The 18354-nt window shown below is 42.4% G+C and overlaps 1 protein-coding gene across 2 annotated transcripts in view; it reads right to left on the minus strand.

The window, feature by feature from the left end:
* The window catches only part of SNX24 (sorting nexin 24), a 153930-nt gene that overhangs the window by 50697 nt on the left and 84879 nt on the right, over nucleotides 1-18354 (minus strand). For both annotated transcript variants that reach the window (XM_089779284.1, XM_075931941.2), the window contains exon 3: nucleotides 11301-11405. In XM_089779284.1, coding sequence (XP_089635410.1) covers nucleotides 11301-11405 — 105 coding nt within the window. The remainder of the gene's footprint in view (nucleotides 1-11300; nucleotides 11406-18354) is intronic.

Here is an 18354-nt window from a genome sequence, read left to right on the forward strand (position 1 = left end):
ATTAGATCCACTTATCACAGACACCCACTTAGTGTTAAAACAAAATCCCATTCCAGAAGCAGAAATCAGACTTATGGTTCAGGGAGGGAGGGCAGAGGAGTGGGGCAGAGGAGATGTTCAGGGGAAGAGGCAGGGTAGCTGCAGAGCCTCACAGTCAGGGTCCAGGACCATAGCCTTGTGATTGCGAGGCTCAGCATGTTCTCAATGAGCTGTGCCCCTGGCCCTCTCCACAGCCACTTTGACTCATCCCCCAAGTGCCTCCCAAGTGCTCATTTGGTCAATGCCAGCCTTCTGCTGTCAGGAGTGGCAGCAGAGGGGCTGGCACTGACCTCCCCTTGGTCCTGCCAATTCCCTGGTTTGGTAACTGTTAGGTCTCGAGAGTGCCAGACCAAGGAGGTACAGCCTGTATTGATTGATGGGAAATTTATCAAGAGTATGTTTAAAAAACTCATTTCATTATTAACTTAGTTGGAAGATCATCCCGAGACCTCTAGGGTTGGTTATGAACGACACTGACAAGTCACAAAGAGAATACCATTAATCTTCGCCTCAGAGGCTATGTCTACATTACAGCTGAGAGTGAGCCACCCATCCTGGGTGAGCAGGCTCACACTAACTCTGCTTGAGCTAGCACACCCAAAATAGCAGTGTCAATGCTGCAGCTTGGGTGGCAGTTTGGGTTTTTGAGTTTATCCAGTCCTTTGGGTTAGACCTCGAATGCCTAGCTCAAATCTGTGGGCTATAATTTAAAGCAGTGGCTCTCAAAGTGGGGTCTGCAGACCACTAGCGGTCCGTGGATGCCTTGCAGGTGGTCTGCAGCTCGAGCTCAACCCACCCATACTCCCCCTGCAGTAGAGAGCCCACACTGGTGCTCCAGCCTTGGCGCTCACCACCTCACATGAAATTGGCGCACCAGTGCTGGCTTCCTGCTGCATGGGGGGAAGAAAGCCCTGAGCCTTGTGGGGCTCTGCACACTGGTGCTCCCCTTTTGGCCAACAGGAGCAGTGAGAGGCTGTGTTACGCGGTGCCTGGAAGTGGCGGTGGGTGTGAAGGCAGGTAAGTAAACCCCCTTCACATCATGCCCAGACCCTGCACTCCACCCCACTTCATTCATCCGCTCCACCAAGAACCCGCACCCCCAGCCCGCTCTTGCCTCTCCACCTGGCCAGATACAACAGTTATCACATGGTGGCATATGAAATTCCACAGATTCCCTGTGTATTTAGAATTGGAAATAATTGATAACTATTTGACACCTGTTTTGTTTTTACAGAGCTGATCATTGTGCACACCTGCCCTAATTTAGCAAAGCACTCAGGTATAGATATAATGTAACTGAAACAGGCTTAACAGTAAACTTAATCGCATGCTTACATGTCTTCAGAAACAAGATGGTTTCCTGAATTGGGACCAATATAGAGTATACTTCTCAGGTGAGGATGGAAAATGTAATGAACACTCAAAGAGTTCATACATGTGATATACATTCTATCTCTTGGTAATAGCAGAAAATATTCTAATGGTTGAACATTCCTGTATTCAAGTCCTTGTTATTATCTGATTCCGGAAACATTACTAAATCTATCCTATTTCTGATTCTTAAGATTGCTTCTACACAGTAAAAAGTATCAACATATATCTTGCTCCCCCCTCGATATTTTATATCACTCCACAATACAGGTTCATGGGCTTTCCATCACTATAGAAATTGATGGTCACCTTTCTAACTACATACAAGGATATTCCAGTTTCTGTTCCACCTTTGCAGAGATACAGTGGGGACCTCTCTATTCTATTATGAATTGCTCTCAGATATTTTTCCTCAATCACAGGTAGAGAATAGAAAAAAGGCGGGAATATCCTACTCATCACAGATCACTTAATTCCTCTAGTCTTAGGAATCTTCTGTATCTTCTTCAATCAAGAACACAATAAAGCAATATTTCAGTCACAAAAACTAGCAGAATACTCATTCTCCATTCAGAGGGACAAAGCCCTAGCAAATATACAACGTAGAACAATCATGCACTGGAAAAGGCGGACAAGATGACTTTTCTACCTTAGTGCATATGCCAACCTTTAGTCTCGTGCAACATGAATAATATAGTACAGGGCGTTAACTTTCTTCCTTGTCAGAAGTGTTACAAAACTGCCTTAAATGGCCAATAGCAACTAGATCTGGGAAATGCAACACTGACTAAATTCCTCACCACATGTTGGAGAGCTCTTTCTCTTCACAATCAAATCCAGACAGATTTAAGAAAAAAACTGAAGTCAGAGATTCCTTCTTCTTAGTCTCAGAAGCTGAAGAGGGTGACTCTTCTTCATGGAATGACTCAAGTTATTCGTATCTTTAAGTTTGAAATTCCTAATAAAATTGGTATCACAAGCTCTGAAAAACTCTTGTTCTTCCTGAGATTAACAGAAGGTACATGAACTTCTAGAAGATAAAGGTGGATCTCTGGGGTGCTGATCTGAGTCTGAAAAAACTGTTTACATCAGCAAATCTTCCATTCCTTCTGAGGCTTGGGCAACCGATCTTGGAGTGAACAACTGAGTGACAATTAATTACAACTAGAAAATTAGCTCTCTTACTGGTGGAGTCCATTTTTTCAAGCAAAAAGAGCACATATAGTTATTTATGATAAATCTAAACCTCTTTTAAAATTACAAGCGCAACATTATAAAAAGCATTTTTTCTGGACATGTTAATACATTTCATTCTTTAGGTTTTTTTTCTCCTCAAGAGACTTTTCCTTAGGATTTTGGGGGAAATTTCTGACAGAAAAAGGGCTGTCAAGAGGTGGGCTGCCCTTAATGGGTCTTTCAGAATTAATGGCCATGAAAAACATGTCACGGACCATAAAGTATGGTCTCCCCACAATGAAATCTATTCTTTTATATTCTTTTGTTTTATACCAGTGATTTCTGGATCACCAAAGTAACTTGTGATCCTGTTTTAGAGGGGTTGCCATGGCTGACTTAGACTTGCTGGGGTCCAGAGCCAAAGTTGAAGCCCTAGCTCCACCGCCTGGGCAGGAGATAGGTTACAGGCCCCTCCCCCGCTCCCCCCACAAGACTTTAGAAATCTCTTTTTTTTTTAAACACAATTTTTCTGCTTGTAACTGAAGAGATTTAGCTTGATCATAATCTAAAACATGCATCAATAGATCAATTTTTTAAAACACTAATTTTCACCGAATGTTGCTACACTGGATTGAGCTACCTAAATCAAAACATGGAACTAGAGTAATTTCCATTGCTTGGTTGAAAGACAGACTTTTAAAATTCTCTCCCAAAAATTGAAAGAAAAATATGTGTCTGCATTCTGGTCTTAAGGAAGCAGAGGATTCTTATATTTTTTTAGATTTCAAAAAGAGTATCAACTGTCAAAGAGGACTGACATTTCCAAAGAGTATCCCTGTAGCACACTTAGTTAGATTCTTTTATATTTTCAGGCAGTTCAGTCTTATTAGTTAGGTGCTTATACTTAAATACATACAGTGAAACAACTTTAGAATTCACTCTCTCAGATTAATATTGGTGCTACCATACACATTTTAAAATTTTCATTCATATGCAATAATATTTTATATATATTTTATCCAAACATCACATTTATTTTTTATTTCATCTTTAATATTCCGATTCAATGTTTGTTGAAGCAACTCAAAAAAGCCATCAACTGAAATCAGATTTTGTACTGAATTCTCAAAAGGGTCTCCGGCCTCCCTTTTGCAGGTTTACTTTGCAAACTATCTGCATTTTTCACCTGCAGTTGAATTGTTTCCAAAAAACAGATTATACAAATGACAAAGAAATATACCTTCCCTCCTATTTCAGACTGATTAAAAAATATTGTAATAATTAAACCTAACACTCAAAATAACATCCTTGATTTTCAGATCCTGACTACACCTTTAGGTCTTAGAAATTCTCTAAGGCCATGTCTGTACTATATCTGGAAAGTTGACTTATGGTATGGAACTCCAGCTATGTAAATAATTTAGCTGGAGTTGGCATAACTTAAGCTAAGCTTGGCACCATCGTCACAGTGGGAGGTCGATGGAAGCAAACGCTCTCGTAAGATTCCCTTACTCCTCGTGACCGCAAGGATTACCAGTGGCAACCCCGGGCACCCTCAGAATTCGATTTGGCATGTCTTAACTAGACCCGATAAATCTATCGCCTAAAGATCAATGTCCAGCATGTAAATATAGATCTGGCCTAAGTCGGTGAATGGGGAAAAAATTGGATGCTTCATCCTTAGCATATGTTATCTCACATCTATTTTGGTCTTTATCAATTGCAGAAAAGACTGTATATTTATTAATATATCTTTTCAAGGGCAAACCTCTACTCTGGAGTATTTTGGGATGGAGCTCATAAGTATGTAACATTTCTAGATCATTTACGTAGCTAGAAAACAATCTTGAGCCAACATTTTTCATAAGATTCACACTTTGTTTTGAAGGTTTAGATTCCTCAAACTTCTAAAATGTTGAGTCAGTTGCTAAGGGTTAATTACCAAACCTTCAAATCCCAGAGAAGTTTTGACTCCTAAAATCCATTTTTCTCAGTTATTTCTCTAGGAGTCATGACTGCCTTCTTTATGTAAGCACAAGGTCAAGTAAAAGACTATTAGGTTATTCTTAAACAGTATCAGTTTCTTGACCTCAATCAAAAGAGATGCATTACCTCTGAACACAACCTCTCCTGATAAAAATCTGCATAGCAGTACTAGCTCCTTATTCATTAAGAGACATTGGAATTTTCTCCCTGTTCTTCAAAGTGTGAAAAAAGTCAGCGGCTTAGTGTAATTCTAGATTTTTAAATAGTCCATTTTCTTCACTGAATTCAAGAAGTTTAAAATGAAGTTCATCTAGGGGAGAGAAAGGATGCATCAGACATGAAAATAGAAAGGGAATAAAAATAGGATTCAGGACATTTAAGTTCAGTTTCCAGATCTGCCCCATACTTCTTGTCTGACCTTGTATAACTAACTTAAACTGTCTGTGTGACTTAACTCCCCATGCACAAAACGAGACTAATACAGGTTGTACCTACCTTGTCTGGCACCCTCAGGACCTGAGTGGTCCCAAATAAGAGAATTTGCTGGACTAGAGGAGGTCAATGTGGCAGGAGCTCTTCTTTTCCCCTGGCTGCCCAGGGGCTCGGCTTTTCTCCAGGCAGATCCACTGCCACCAGGGCTCTGCTGTCCTCACAGCACGGGAGAAGAAGGGATCTCTACTTCCCCCGCCAGTGGGTCTCCTCTCCCATAGCAGCCTGGAATGCCACTGAAGTCCAGAGCTCCATTCCAGCCATAGAAGTTTCACTGCTGCCTGGGGTTCTATGCTCCCGATGGTGGCTTTGATTTCTCCCCCGCGGCTCTGCTGCCCCCCAGGACTCGTCTACAGCCCAGCATCTCTGTGCTCCCCCCAGCACCCTGCTGCCGTCTGGGCTTTGCGCTGTACCAAGCAACTTTGCTGCTGCCCTGCCTCCATCCAGGGAGCTCCACCAAACAGTATCAGTTGTTTATAAATCTGCTGCCATTTGGGGAACACTGTGCTGCTCCTCCCCAGTGCCTCCACTATAGCCAGGGGGGCTCTGCACTTCCTTCTGGCAGCCATGCTGCTGTCCACCCCACAGTGACAGAGAGCTCCGCTTGGCCTCCCCCCAGAGACTGGGGCTCTGTGTTCCTCCTAGTGACTGTGCTGCCCCAGGTGCTCTATCTTGGTCCTCTAATTTGGCAATGCTCCTGGCCCTAGCTCAACAGCTTATCCCCATGAATACTCACATGGATGATACCGGACCAGGGATGTTGCCGGAAAAGGGAAGCCTCGATCAGAGTTCCAACCTGTAGTACTTCCCTTCCTCATGTGTTTTTTCATAGACACAGGTTGGACCTCACTGGTCCCAAAGGAGGGAGTTTGCCAGATGAGGGGAGGTTGGCCCCTCTGCTAACAGACTCCAGGCTCTCTCAGGTTCTGTCAGACCACGGATGTTGCCGGACCAGAGTGTCCTGGACTAGAGAGGTTCAACCTCTAGAGTCACTGTTTGATTCATTCAGATGCTATAGTGACAGGGAGCCATAACTGTACTCAGATAGAATGCCAACACTTGTGTATTTTAGCAGTTTGTTCACCTACTTTAAGGTCACCAATGTTATCTTGGCAACCAGCCCACTTCACTGCCCTTTCTTTCAGACATATCTCAGTCCTTGAATTTACTCAAGAGGAGTTACAGTATAAATGGTGGTCATAGCTATATTCATCAGCATAAGAACTAGTTAACTGCAGATTAAGAGAAAGCAGAAGCACTGGACCATGCACAGAGTTCAGAAGGACTTTAAGTGCACAGTTACCTTGGATTGTTGTCAATCACAAAAAAAGAGAGCTTTTTTCAACTTGAGCATACCACAAGAGTCATGCAGCTTCTCCAATGACTAAATCCTCTTCCATCTATGATTGGTGTTTGTATTTTCATTCTGAGTTACAGGTGTAACTCCACAAGCAACCTCTGCTAACTATATCTGTCATCTTGGGAGGGACTCATATTAGCTAACAATGAGATTTCCTCTGCATGGGGGAATTAGAATAGATCTATTCTGATTAACTTGAAAAGCCAAACTACCAAAAGGCAAGCTAGTAGAAAAGTAAAACTGGATGACAGTAACATGTCACAAAACAAATCACTCCATATCTGACCTCTCATTCCTTGTCCTCAAAGGAAACCTGCACAACTACTTCAAAAGACAAAGCTGAGAGCTTAAATGCATATGTCTGCTAGATTAAAAGTCATAATTTCAATAAAGATATTGAATTTATGGTGTATTACAATAACCTATAACCCACGAAATCCTCCTTTTTGTCATCTAAATGAAACCATGTTAATGGGCACGTCACCTTAAGTCATCCCTTAGAAAATGAGTTAACTACCTGCACTAAATGATCTGTTCCAGCTTGGATTTAGCTGTGATGCTCTGAGAACATTTCCCAGGCCTACAGAAGAGCTGTGAGTGACTTGAAAGCTTGTCTCTTTCACCAACAGAAACTCTCATCCTCAATCCCACCCTGGAGCCTACGCTCTAGTCAAATTATGTTGGGTCACAGGCAACAACAATTTCCTTCAACTGGGTCATGAGAGGAAAGGTTTGGAAACCACTGTCTAGCCAATACCGATCAGGACTGACAACATGGCAGTTATTGCTTATATAAACAATTAGAAGATAGATCTGGCATTGCTCAGGTCCTTAACTCAAATAAGTTTTGTTTTTCTTCATTTAAATTATTGTTCTGGGGTGGAGCAGGTACGAGGGGTTCAGTATTAAGGCTGCACCGGGGAGAGAGGACTACTCTAGCCCTCTTTCACCACAGCAACTTACGACCAAGTGAGAAGCATGGCTGCTGCTATGCTGTCCATGGTTTCTGTAGCGGGCACAGCTGGGGGAGGGGTACATGTCCCCTGGCTGGGAGACAGACACACAAACTCTCTGAAATACATACTAGATAACTGCCCCTTTCTCCACCCCTGCCGCCCAACGGTGTTAAAGCTGTCCTCGTCCATCTCTGGCCCCTGGCTGCCCCCGTGTCATTCTGAAGCATAACTATCCTTCCTGCCAGATCCCTCCCTCTCCATTTTATGAGAAATAATTATTACTAGAATCCTAACCAATTATCTAATGAGCAAATAAACCATAAAGAGAGTGGAGGCATCTCAGGCAATCATTATTTCTACAGATATGCTATCAAAGGAGATTTCTACTTCTATACCTCTCTATGGTAAAAGCCAAATCAGCAGTCAAAGATTGTACAGCAGAATTGAAGAAAAAAGAACTAGAAGCAACAGATGTATATTCCTCATTCCCTGTACTAACAATTGGCCCTATGACTTTACAGCCCTGCTTCTAACTCCTAGTGTTCTTAGTAAATTAAAGAGGTTAAAACAAATCTTGATCTGATCTCACCAGTGTAAACATCCACACTTTCTGCTCAGAATTAGAGACTTTCTATACAAGAGACCCAGATGAATTTAGATTTGAGTTTCCCCAACCTTTATCCCTTTGATTATGAAATCTCTTCTTTATATAGCTAATTGCAGGCAGATGATGGGTAAAAAGCCCTTCAACAGTATTTTCTGAGACACTGTAGCCTAGCAATCAAGAGCATGGGCTCCAAGTGAAAACTGTCTGAACTCTCTAGTCTCTGCTCAGTCACTGATTCTCAGACACTTCGTGTCTGTTTCCCCATTTACAAATAAGAACTAATTATTCCAACCTATCTCCTATCTGTCAGTCAGTGTGTGTGCAGTATTGACAATGCCACAGAATGCTGTTTATTATTATCACTGAAACTACTGAATACATTTTGGTACTTAGCCAGTTGTTCCATAGTATTTTAAGTAAAAATTGTAACTTCCAATCTTGAACGTGTAAAATGTGGCAATCATGTAAAAGAAAACATAAATCAACCATTAGTACTTCCAGGCAGAAAAAATCAATCCATTATGAAAAGACTAAAGCCTCACACAACTTTCAAAATCAAGAAAAAATAAACTAATGAACTTACAACATACAGTAAAAAGGGACAGATATTAGAAGAAATGCAAACATTTCATTTATATTGCACAATCTCTTTAAAACCATTTCTAATTAACTATTTTTAAATTCTTCAGAAGGATACAAAAATGAGAACTTGGCTTTTTGAAATTTAAATTACGAAATAATGCAAAAAGCTGGGTTAAAGTAAAAGTGAGGGAACATTTTTCATCTACTGCAATTTTGTCTACCATTATATTACACATATTATTTTGTTAAAGAAAGAAATTAAGTGTAACATTCCATTTTCATGCAATTAAACATTTTGTTCCAAACATTAATACAGTATCTGGGGCCCTCATACCCAGTTACATGAAGTACAACAGAAAAAAAAAACCCAACCTAAGGCAATGACTGAAACAGGTCAATACAGGTTGAACCTCTCTGGCACTTCGTGTTCTGGCAACATCCGTGGTCTGGTATGATTTTAGTTAGTCGGATGTCTACTTATCATGGATGTGGCCAAGTTTTCTGTGATTCCATAAAGTCTGTTTACTGCCATCAGTCCTGGCTCTTAGTGTTCTGTGCTGTTACTTAGAAGATATTTAGGAGTAAATTAGAGCTAAGAGCCCAGTAAGCAGTGGAAGTGTTGGTAATGCTGCTGGATAATATTGACCTCCTGTGGTCCCACAAATTCTCTGGTTCAACATCAGTCTCGAGGGTGCCAGACTAGAGGTTTAACATGTATTTGTTGACAGCCTTCATGGTACTACACTCATTTTGCCAACTATATGTTTTTTAAACGTGCAACATTTACAGTAAAAATTACTAAATGAGAGCATAAATACAATTGTTTGACAGTAGAAATTGTGTAAACATTCAATCCCCTCATAAGGACCTGAAAAATTACTATTTTTTTACAACTGTATCATGATTCACTAACAACCTTCTAGTACCAAAAAGCTGCTAGCAATCTACAACTAAAAGTACAGCAGGTGAAAATTGTAATAGCCAAAGTAGACAAACACTAAATCCCTGCTGACACATTTATACAGATCTCCTTTCAACACTTTAGACATGTACAGTTTGAAATTAAAGGCCAAGAATTTAAAATGTATTTGGGAATGGCCAGGTGGTCACAACTTTGGAAAATCCAGCCACTTAACTAAAATTCTGCTTATATTTAAAAAAAAAAAACATGTTGTAAATTTCCTTTCCCATCAGTTTTGTTTCCTTTTGGCACACAAATGTATCCCTATTTCAAATGAAGATGAATGAATGAGTGTTTTTCTTCTTTCTTCTGTGCATGAGCACATTTGCATTATTGACAATATAACCAAAAGATAACAATAAAAGCAGGAATATATATTAATTAACTCCTCCAGTAGGGGGTGATATTTCATTGCTGAGAAATTACAAAGATTATTTTACCTATATCTCATGCTATTACAAAATATACACCCCTAAACACACACACAACCCCAGGAGTGATATTCTGCAACCGTTAATTTTAAGCAGCTCACATTTTTATACATAAATTCACAGTATCTCATAATTATAATAATAATTATAGTGGATAATAGTTATAGTGTAATAGTTACAGATTGTTTATGATCTTTTTTCACATTCACTATGAACAAAAAAGTTCAAGAATAAATCAAAATAAACAAGTGTATTTTCCTCCTCAGATCCTATATTCTTGCCTTTTAGAGATACTCTGAAATTTAAAGTATGATATTTTCCCTCCCCGTCTCCCAGCCGTTTCTGAAACCTGGAAGAAACTTTAACACCATAGGTACTCTTCATTTTCTAAATAGCGAGAGCTTCAAGTGGTACATGGTTGCAGTAGGAATTCCCAAAATTAACAAATGTCGATGCAAATATTAGGGCAAATTTTCATTCATTACCTAAGCCACAAATTATCACAACTGTTAGCATGCAACTCATGTTTCCCCCTTTTGTCAGCTTAAACAGCTCACCTAAGAGTCAGGCTTAAATTTTTAGTGTAGCTGTTGACCTCAGGTAAAATTCTGGCCCCACAGAAGACAGTGAGTTCTGTCACTGACCTCAGCCAAGCCAGATTTTGCTTAATGGACTCAACTATCTGAACCTGCCCTACTTGTAAACTGATGTAGCATTGAAGTAGTTTAAAGTCAACTCTGAAAATAAGCATTTAATTCAGATGTGCATGTAAATACAAGGATGTATTTTGAGCAGCATGCCACAACTTCATTAAACTTAACATTGGAATGGGGTGCTATCTGTACTTTGAGTGTGAATGGGTAACTAATTAACCCGTTACCCAATAAGCATCACCCCACAGGGCCAGCGGCCAGCCAAGCTAGAGCAGCCCCTTGCTTGCGGATCCCGCTTAATCAGTGAACTGGTTAAACTTAACATTTGACCAGTTAACTGACTAAATGGGATTTTACATTCTTAATCTGTACCATCTTCCCATAGCAGGTATTTAAGTGATTGCCGTGGGGGGCGTACAGGGTAACTGTCATATAACCAATAATTCCCCATTGCCTTGCTCTGCTGAATTTTCTCCTCTTTCCCCCTGCAAAAGGACAGAAGGTACAAAAAGGGGCCCCAGTCTACAAAGAATCCAGGTCTACTGTTCTCCTCTGGGTCCAAAATGCACCAGTGAAATCCCAGGTCTCTTATCTCTGGGTATATATTAAAATGCTCCAGTGCTCACAACAGGATGGCTCTGAAAATGAGTGCTGCTTCTTTACCCATACACTGCTAACAAGGTGCTCACCTGTAAGTACATTTCCAAGCCTTGTCGCCGCTGCTCCAGGACCTTAGGGACCCAGTTCCTCACATGTTTGGAAGGGATTTCCGGCGTTCTAATAAACCTCTTGAGCTGCAAACCAAATCCAAAAAAAAAACAAAAAACACCCTATTTATTATAAAAGCATTCCTGCTACATGTCAGTCAGAACAGGAGGAGGAAAAGTAGTCATTTATAAGGGTCAGTAACGGCAATGAATTTATTTACTAAACACCTAATTGAGGAATAATTAACTGACTTGATTTATATTTCTTCAAATCATAGATAAAAAGGTCTTTCAGCTTAGCGGATCTTTTTGGCAATGAGGAATCCAACTGAGAATGCTGTTTGTTCAAAAGGTTTAAAGGAAAATTGCAGCAGGTAGATGGCTCTAATACCTGAAGATCTTCACACCAATTCAAGACTGGAACCAAACACTACAGCAGGACAACTGAATATTACTCACTGGACAGTCCAATCTAACACAGCAAATATTTTAACACAGCTTTTCTTTGCCCTTTTGTGTAGCGAACATTTCCTCATGTAGGGCCCACTTCCATAAGATACTGAGCCCTCTCAAGTGCCCACTGATTCCATCAGGTTACAAGGCTGGGCCCTTAGGGAGTGGCAAAAGAGCAGTAAAAGCTATGACTCTAGTCCAGCAGTTCCCAAACTTCATTGCAGCATCACTCCTTTCTGAACAACAAAAATCAGTGCACAACCCCAAGAGAAGGAACCAAAGACAGAGCCCACTTGGAACCCTACTGCACTGAGCAGTGAGGGAGGGGAGGAATTGTCCAAAACTGAAATCTAAGAGCTTCTGCCCTGGGCAGGGGGCATCCAACCTTAGTGTCCTGGACAATGGGGCTTGGGCTTCAGACTTGCTGGGCAACTCCATTAAAAATGGTGGTGTCCTGATCTAGTTTGAGAATCTCTTATCTAGTTTGCTGAGCTACTAAATTACTACTGAATCCTTGTGAAACAAGTTGAAAGTGACTGGGTAGGAAGGATAGTTTAGTGGACAGGGGCATTAGCATAGGCGTGTGCAGCACATTTCATTAGGGTGTGCACCCAAAGAATTTTTTTAAAAGGCACTTTGACTCCCATTGGCCACACCCCTGAGCCCCATTGGCCACACCTCTGGAGGTAACATTCTCAGGGCAAGATGGACACATGACCAGAAGTAAAAGATGTCATGTGATCCCCCCCAACTTTTCCCACCATCCTCCTACCAATAGGGATTAATTTGGCCCCCACCAAACTTCCCTCATACAACTATCCTGCAATTGCATTAACCTAACGTGTGTGACATTAACTCGGGGGCGGAGAGGCTGGGGGAAGTGTTCCCTCTAAGAGTTTCCTCCCAAGAGCAGAATGAATTTTGTGTTGTGCACCAGTACTGAGTTCATGGGGCTTGTTTGGATGTGCCACTGTGGCACCCAAGTTATTAATACATATCTCAAACCTCTACCTTTTCCCTCTGCTGCCATGTCTCCTCCCCTTGCTCCATCAGCTCCCATGGTGCCTGCTGCCTCCCAACCCCTCACCCTCCTCTGCTGTCCTGACTCCTGCCCTTCTCACTGCCCTCAGCCCTCCTGAGACCTGCCCCCCTCCACCAGCCCTTCTCTCCCCCCTGTGCCCACTCCTCCAGTAGCCCCACTCTGATCATGTAAACTACCCCTCCTCATCCCCTCTCCTAACACCTCCCTCTACACACCTACCTTGCCTCTCTCCTCTGGTGCTGGTCCCTCCCCTGCAGGTGTCTGTCCTTCTGTTTCACCCCCAGAATCCCCTGGCACCTGCACCTTCCCTTACCCTGCACCTTCCTGATGCCTCCCCCTTCCCTCACTGCCCCTGCCCCTCTTTTCCCCCTAATGTCCATCCCCTCACCACCCTCTGCCCCCGTTCCTCTCATGCCCCTGTGCCCTCACACATGACTTGCTCCATCCCCACCTTTCTCATACCCATCCCTTCTTTCAAGCCTTCTCCCAGGACCTCTCCCTCCCTCCTCTAGCCCCCAAAGCCCTTACCTTCTCCTCTCCCAGCATCACCCTGTCCCCCTCCCACTGATACCTCCCCTCCTGGCCTTTTCCTCATTGTCTCCACTTGGCCCCCTGGCATGTGTGTCTCCTTTACCATGTCCCTTGGTGCCTTCCCCTTTCTTCTCCTGACCTGCCCCCTCCCTCTCCCACTCCTTCCTCTTATTTTCTCCTCCTTCCCCTCTCCTGCCCTCCATTATTTTTCTTCCCTCCCCTCCCTTACCTTAGGCTTTTGCCTTCCAGCTTGCGGGGCTGGAGTCAGAGTTGGTCCAAACTACAGGCTGGCCAGGCCATAGCCTGGGGCACCTCAGGAGCACCATGTGATACTGCTGGGCCAGGCGGGCCCACGTGGTGCTGCCGGGCTGGGAGCGGGCGCCCCTGGGGGGCCGTGCGGTGCTGCCTGGCTGGGCGGGGCAGGGGTGCCTCAGGGGGCCGCGTGGTGGTGCTGCTGCTGCTGGGGCTGGGTGGGGGCCTGGGCCGCAAAAATGGCTCGGGCTGGCATGTGTAGTCGGGCCCTAGCTGCCTCTGGAGCTGGGCAGTACGGTTTTAAACTCCCAGACGTGACATCATGCCACACCCGGGCATCTCCCCTCGCACCTGTTGCGTGGTGTTTGAGGACGCTGCGCATGCGGTCCCTCTGCCCCACAGTGCCCCGAGGAATTTAAAATGAGGGGCTGTGGCGCCCCGTCACAAATCCCCTTCTAGCTGGCCCGAGACATTAGGATGTGCCTGGGTACACCCGGCACACTCCATGCGCACGCCTGTGGACGCTAGACTGCCATTGCAGTGATCTGGATTCAATTCCTGGCTCACAGACTTCCTGTGTGACTTTGGACAAGCCATTTATTATTCCTCACACCTCAGCTCCACCTCTGTAAAATGGGAATAATATTTCACAGGGATTCCCTTAATAAACGCTATAAAAGCAAATAGATAGACTGCAGTTGAAACAAATTCTACATTCAGCACATGGGCACTTGGGGAAAGGAGGTGGAAAACACATCTCTTCCTAACTAATGTGTTTTCTAGAAAGTAGGCATCCTGAGAAATGAAGTGAACACGTGTAATAGTAACATGAGTATTATGCTGTAATAATGTAGACATAGCACTAGCAAAACTCTGGTCCAGAATCTATCCCTAAGTAAGGGTCTATTACACACACACACACACACACACACACACACACACACACACACACACGTACGTACATACGTACGTAGTAATAGAGATGTAGCCATGTTAGTCTGGTCTTGCTAAAACCAAAAGACAGAACTATGTAGCACTTCAAAGACTAACAAGATGGTTTATTAGGTGATGAGCTTTCATGGGCCAGACCCACTTCCTCAGTACATACACACACCAAAACACTTCTACAGGAAAAAAAGTTACCCTAATACCAAAACCAACTAAAAACCATTTTTCTTTGTACTAAAAGGCAAAATAACTGGAAAGGATTCCATTGTGTTTAATGGAAAGTGACACTAGACATTCTTTCAGCTGCATATTGCCTCTGAGTAAACGTGGAGAGAGAAACACAAGGACAGAAACTCAAAATTGACTTTGACATGCATGCCCATGGGGGTTTGAAAATTTACATTTCATCTCTGAGCTTTGCTGAGATGTCACTATAGCAAAAAGCAGTGCCAATATAATACTGTCTCTGTGATCATAAGTTATGAAGGACAAATAAGTAAACTACAGTTGTTCTGGAAACATTTTGCAACTTGCTTATGTTTCAAATATACTAAGTCACAATTTAATGCGCCCATGTGCAACCAGAAAAAACTTCTATTTACCAATCTTAACGTCATAATCTAAAACCCCTATTTTTCCTTTAAATTTGTCAAGAGTGTTGAAGAAGCTAATTTCACAACTGCTGGGATCTATGACAGCACTTGTAGGTGAGTAATGAATTACTTTAGATGAAAAGAGACAAACCTGAAACAGTACAAGTTTTCAGCAGGGCTTAGCTGCTTAACAGATAAATACTCTATAGCTGACACTTCAACTGATGATTAACCATCCTTCTTGCTCTGTTACACCACCCAGAAAAGAACTATTTACTCAACAAAGACAGCTGAAAGGTGCAGGGTATGTATGTGCATTCAGGAATATCATTCCTACCAAATGGGAGAGACTCACTGCTCTGTCCCAGCAGGGAGATGCTGCTGTCCCTGAGGGAGATGTGCTCCTCCCCCTGCCAGAGAGCTCAGGTGTGGAGCCCTGGCTGGGTGAGGCTCATTAAGCAGCTGTGGGGTTGTGTTGCTGTGCAGCTTAGACGGAACACTGTCCCCCCCCCCCCCCCACACACACCATATCCCTGTGTCTTTGGGCATGCACCCTGCTCCCGCCTGTCCAACTAGCCAACCTGATGCCTTTAGCCATTGCCAGCTGCCGTTATCCTCGTGTGCCTCCTTCCCCCTCAGCCTGCCTTGAGCTGTTGGGAGCCGCTCTGCTGGAGGGCTCCCAGGCAGCTGGCCCACTTGTCTGCCTGCCTTGTAGGACAGCTGTGTGAGTCGAGGGGAAGAGTCACCAGGCATTCCAGAGAGGCAGGGGTTGGTCGCTGCGGTTTCCTCTAAGTAGGGGGCAGAACAATAAGCTTGAGTATCCAACACATTTGATTAACCGGCAACCTTCCACTCCCCATGAGTGCTGGATAATAAGGCTATTCACAACTAGGGATGTAAATGGTTAACCAGTTACAGTTAACTGGTGACCTGGACGGGCTGGTGCAGCCCCCCCCATCTGACACAGTCAGGGAGCTGCTCCAGCCTGGCTGGGACTACTGCATCACAGGTGGGGGGAGGGGGAGTACAGGCTGGAGCAGCCCCACTGCCTGCTCATGTTTAAGCAGTTAAACAGTTAAATATTATCCTTATGACAATCTGCAAATGTACTTATACACGTATCTTTGTATGTTAATGAAATAGTTCCTGATATTGCTGAATACTGTCTGAAGCCAATCATATAAATAAAAACTATTTATCTGAAGGTAATCACTGATGTCAGGACCATTTGATAGTCCTTCTTTTAATATATAGTCTTTTGCCTCAACCAAAAAGATGGGTCAAATTTAAAAGCATGGAATCATTTCCTAAAATGATAAGTCAAGATTATTTTCATCCATTGTAAATTCTAAAAAAAGCTGTAGATAATTTTGTCAAATGTAAATGTTAGCATTTTTATGGACTCCAATTTAATAATGATAATCACATCTACTCCTTACATATTTTTATACTGAGAGATGCAGCCAAACATTTTAAAGAAGATTTTACCATGTCTTTAAAACATGTATTTTATATTGAGAATTTATTTAAAAAAATACAGCATTTCAATCTTATTGAAAATTGACTAAGTGAAAATAATTAAGTTTCTAATCACAAACAACATCATACTACATTATCAGGTGTGAAAACCTGCAAACTATACTTACTTATATACAAGCCAATTTATTCTGCACAAGGCTAACTTCAGGTGTGAATAACCAGTAATAATAAACACCAGCCTGCGGGTAGTGGGAACTGAGAGTTCGTGTGTATGAGCAAGTGTACTCTGCAAGATTTTAGGTCTTTTTTTTTTTTAGAATTTATCAGCTCCTTAGTGTATCTGGAATATGACACAAAGGGGATGCAGACAGCAGGGAAAAAATTCTCAAGAAATCTGGCTTATTTTTGTTTTTTAAAAAGGACATTAATTAGTGCTCTGAGTAAAGAATCTCTTATTCCAACATGGAATTATTGTCCTTCCCACATACATTAGTGGCATGGTGCAGTTTTATCCATCTCTCTTCTTGCCTTTTCTAGTCACCCACAATGGGATGGAAAGAGGGAAGCTGAAAATCAGCATTCCTGATACGCCCCCTTACTTCCATTTGGTTCAACTACTTTCCTTTGGAGAAATATCCATTTAAGCAAGCGCTTTGGGACATGTGACATCTTTAAAAGTCACCTTCCCAGATGTACTGTTTTCAGAAATTACCGTGAAGTGGAATTACTTTAAAAAATTCCCTTTACAACAAAAGTTGATTGCAAATAGAGTACATATGGCACAATTAGGGATGTGAATGGTTAACCAGTTACAGTTAACTGGCAACCAGGACGGGCTGGAGCAGGGAAAGGGCTACTCCAGCCCAGCAGGAGCCACGCCATCACAAGTGGGGGGCGCTGTAGCCTGGACAGACTGGAGCAGCCCCACTTCCCACTCCCGTTTAAGCGGTTAAACAGTTAAATATAACATTTAACCAGTTAACTGATGAAACAGGATTTTACATCTCTAGGCACAATATAACCACAGACTCTGCCTTGAGGGAACTGCAAAACCTCTAGATACAAGAGATGCTGTCAGCCTATCTTTACGACTTTATCTTGAAACAGTTATTAACTTTAACAGAGAATGGCTGTCAAGGGAAGACATTTCAGTTTTACTTTACATAATATTTATGATGTTACTAAAAAAAATAAATCTGTTTGTAGTAATTGTTATGGTTAGGGACTGTCAACAACATCCAAGAGGAGTGAGGATATTTTATTATTTATGGAAAGCAGGGAAACAGGGAGGGAGATATTTAAGAAAGGGTTCATGGTCTGCTGGTGTCATTATAGAAAAGGAAAAATACACTCATTTAGTACAGCTTTAAGACACCAATATTTCTCTGTTAAGAACAGAAAAGGAAAAAAAACTATTTGAGAAAACAGCCAATGTATTATTGCTAGAGGAGATTAAGATTTCCACTGAGGTTTTTGGAGAAGTGGTAGAGGAAGAACATGTTATAAAAACTTGGTTATGTGCTTTACCTCTGTAAAGGAAACAAATACAGAAACAAGGTTGTTGCCCTGAATCCTCACAATACAATCTAAACAGGCAATGAGCACACCAGGGACAGGAAAAGCAAGTACTTGTTAACAGTGAAGTCTAGAACATGTCTTATTATAGTTCCAAGTTTGGAGGTTTATTTCTTTTGCTAGCACTTCTGGGGAGAGATGAAAGAACAATAATTTACAGAGG

Source organism: Pelodiscus sinensis, chromosome 6 (genome assembly GCF_052426305.1).
Source record: "Pelodiscus sinensis isolate ZL-2025 chromosome 6, ASM5242630v1, whole genome shotgun sequence".
Classification (NCBI taxonomy): Eukaryota; Metazoa; Chordata; order Testudines; family Trionychidae; genus Pelodiscus; species Pelodiscus sinensis.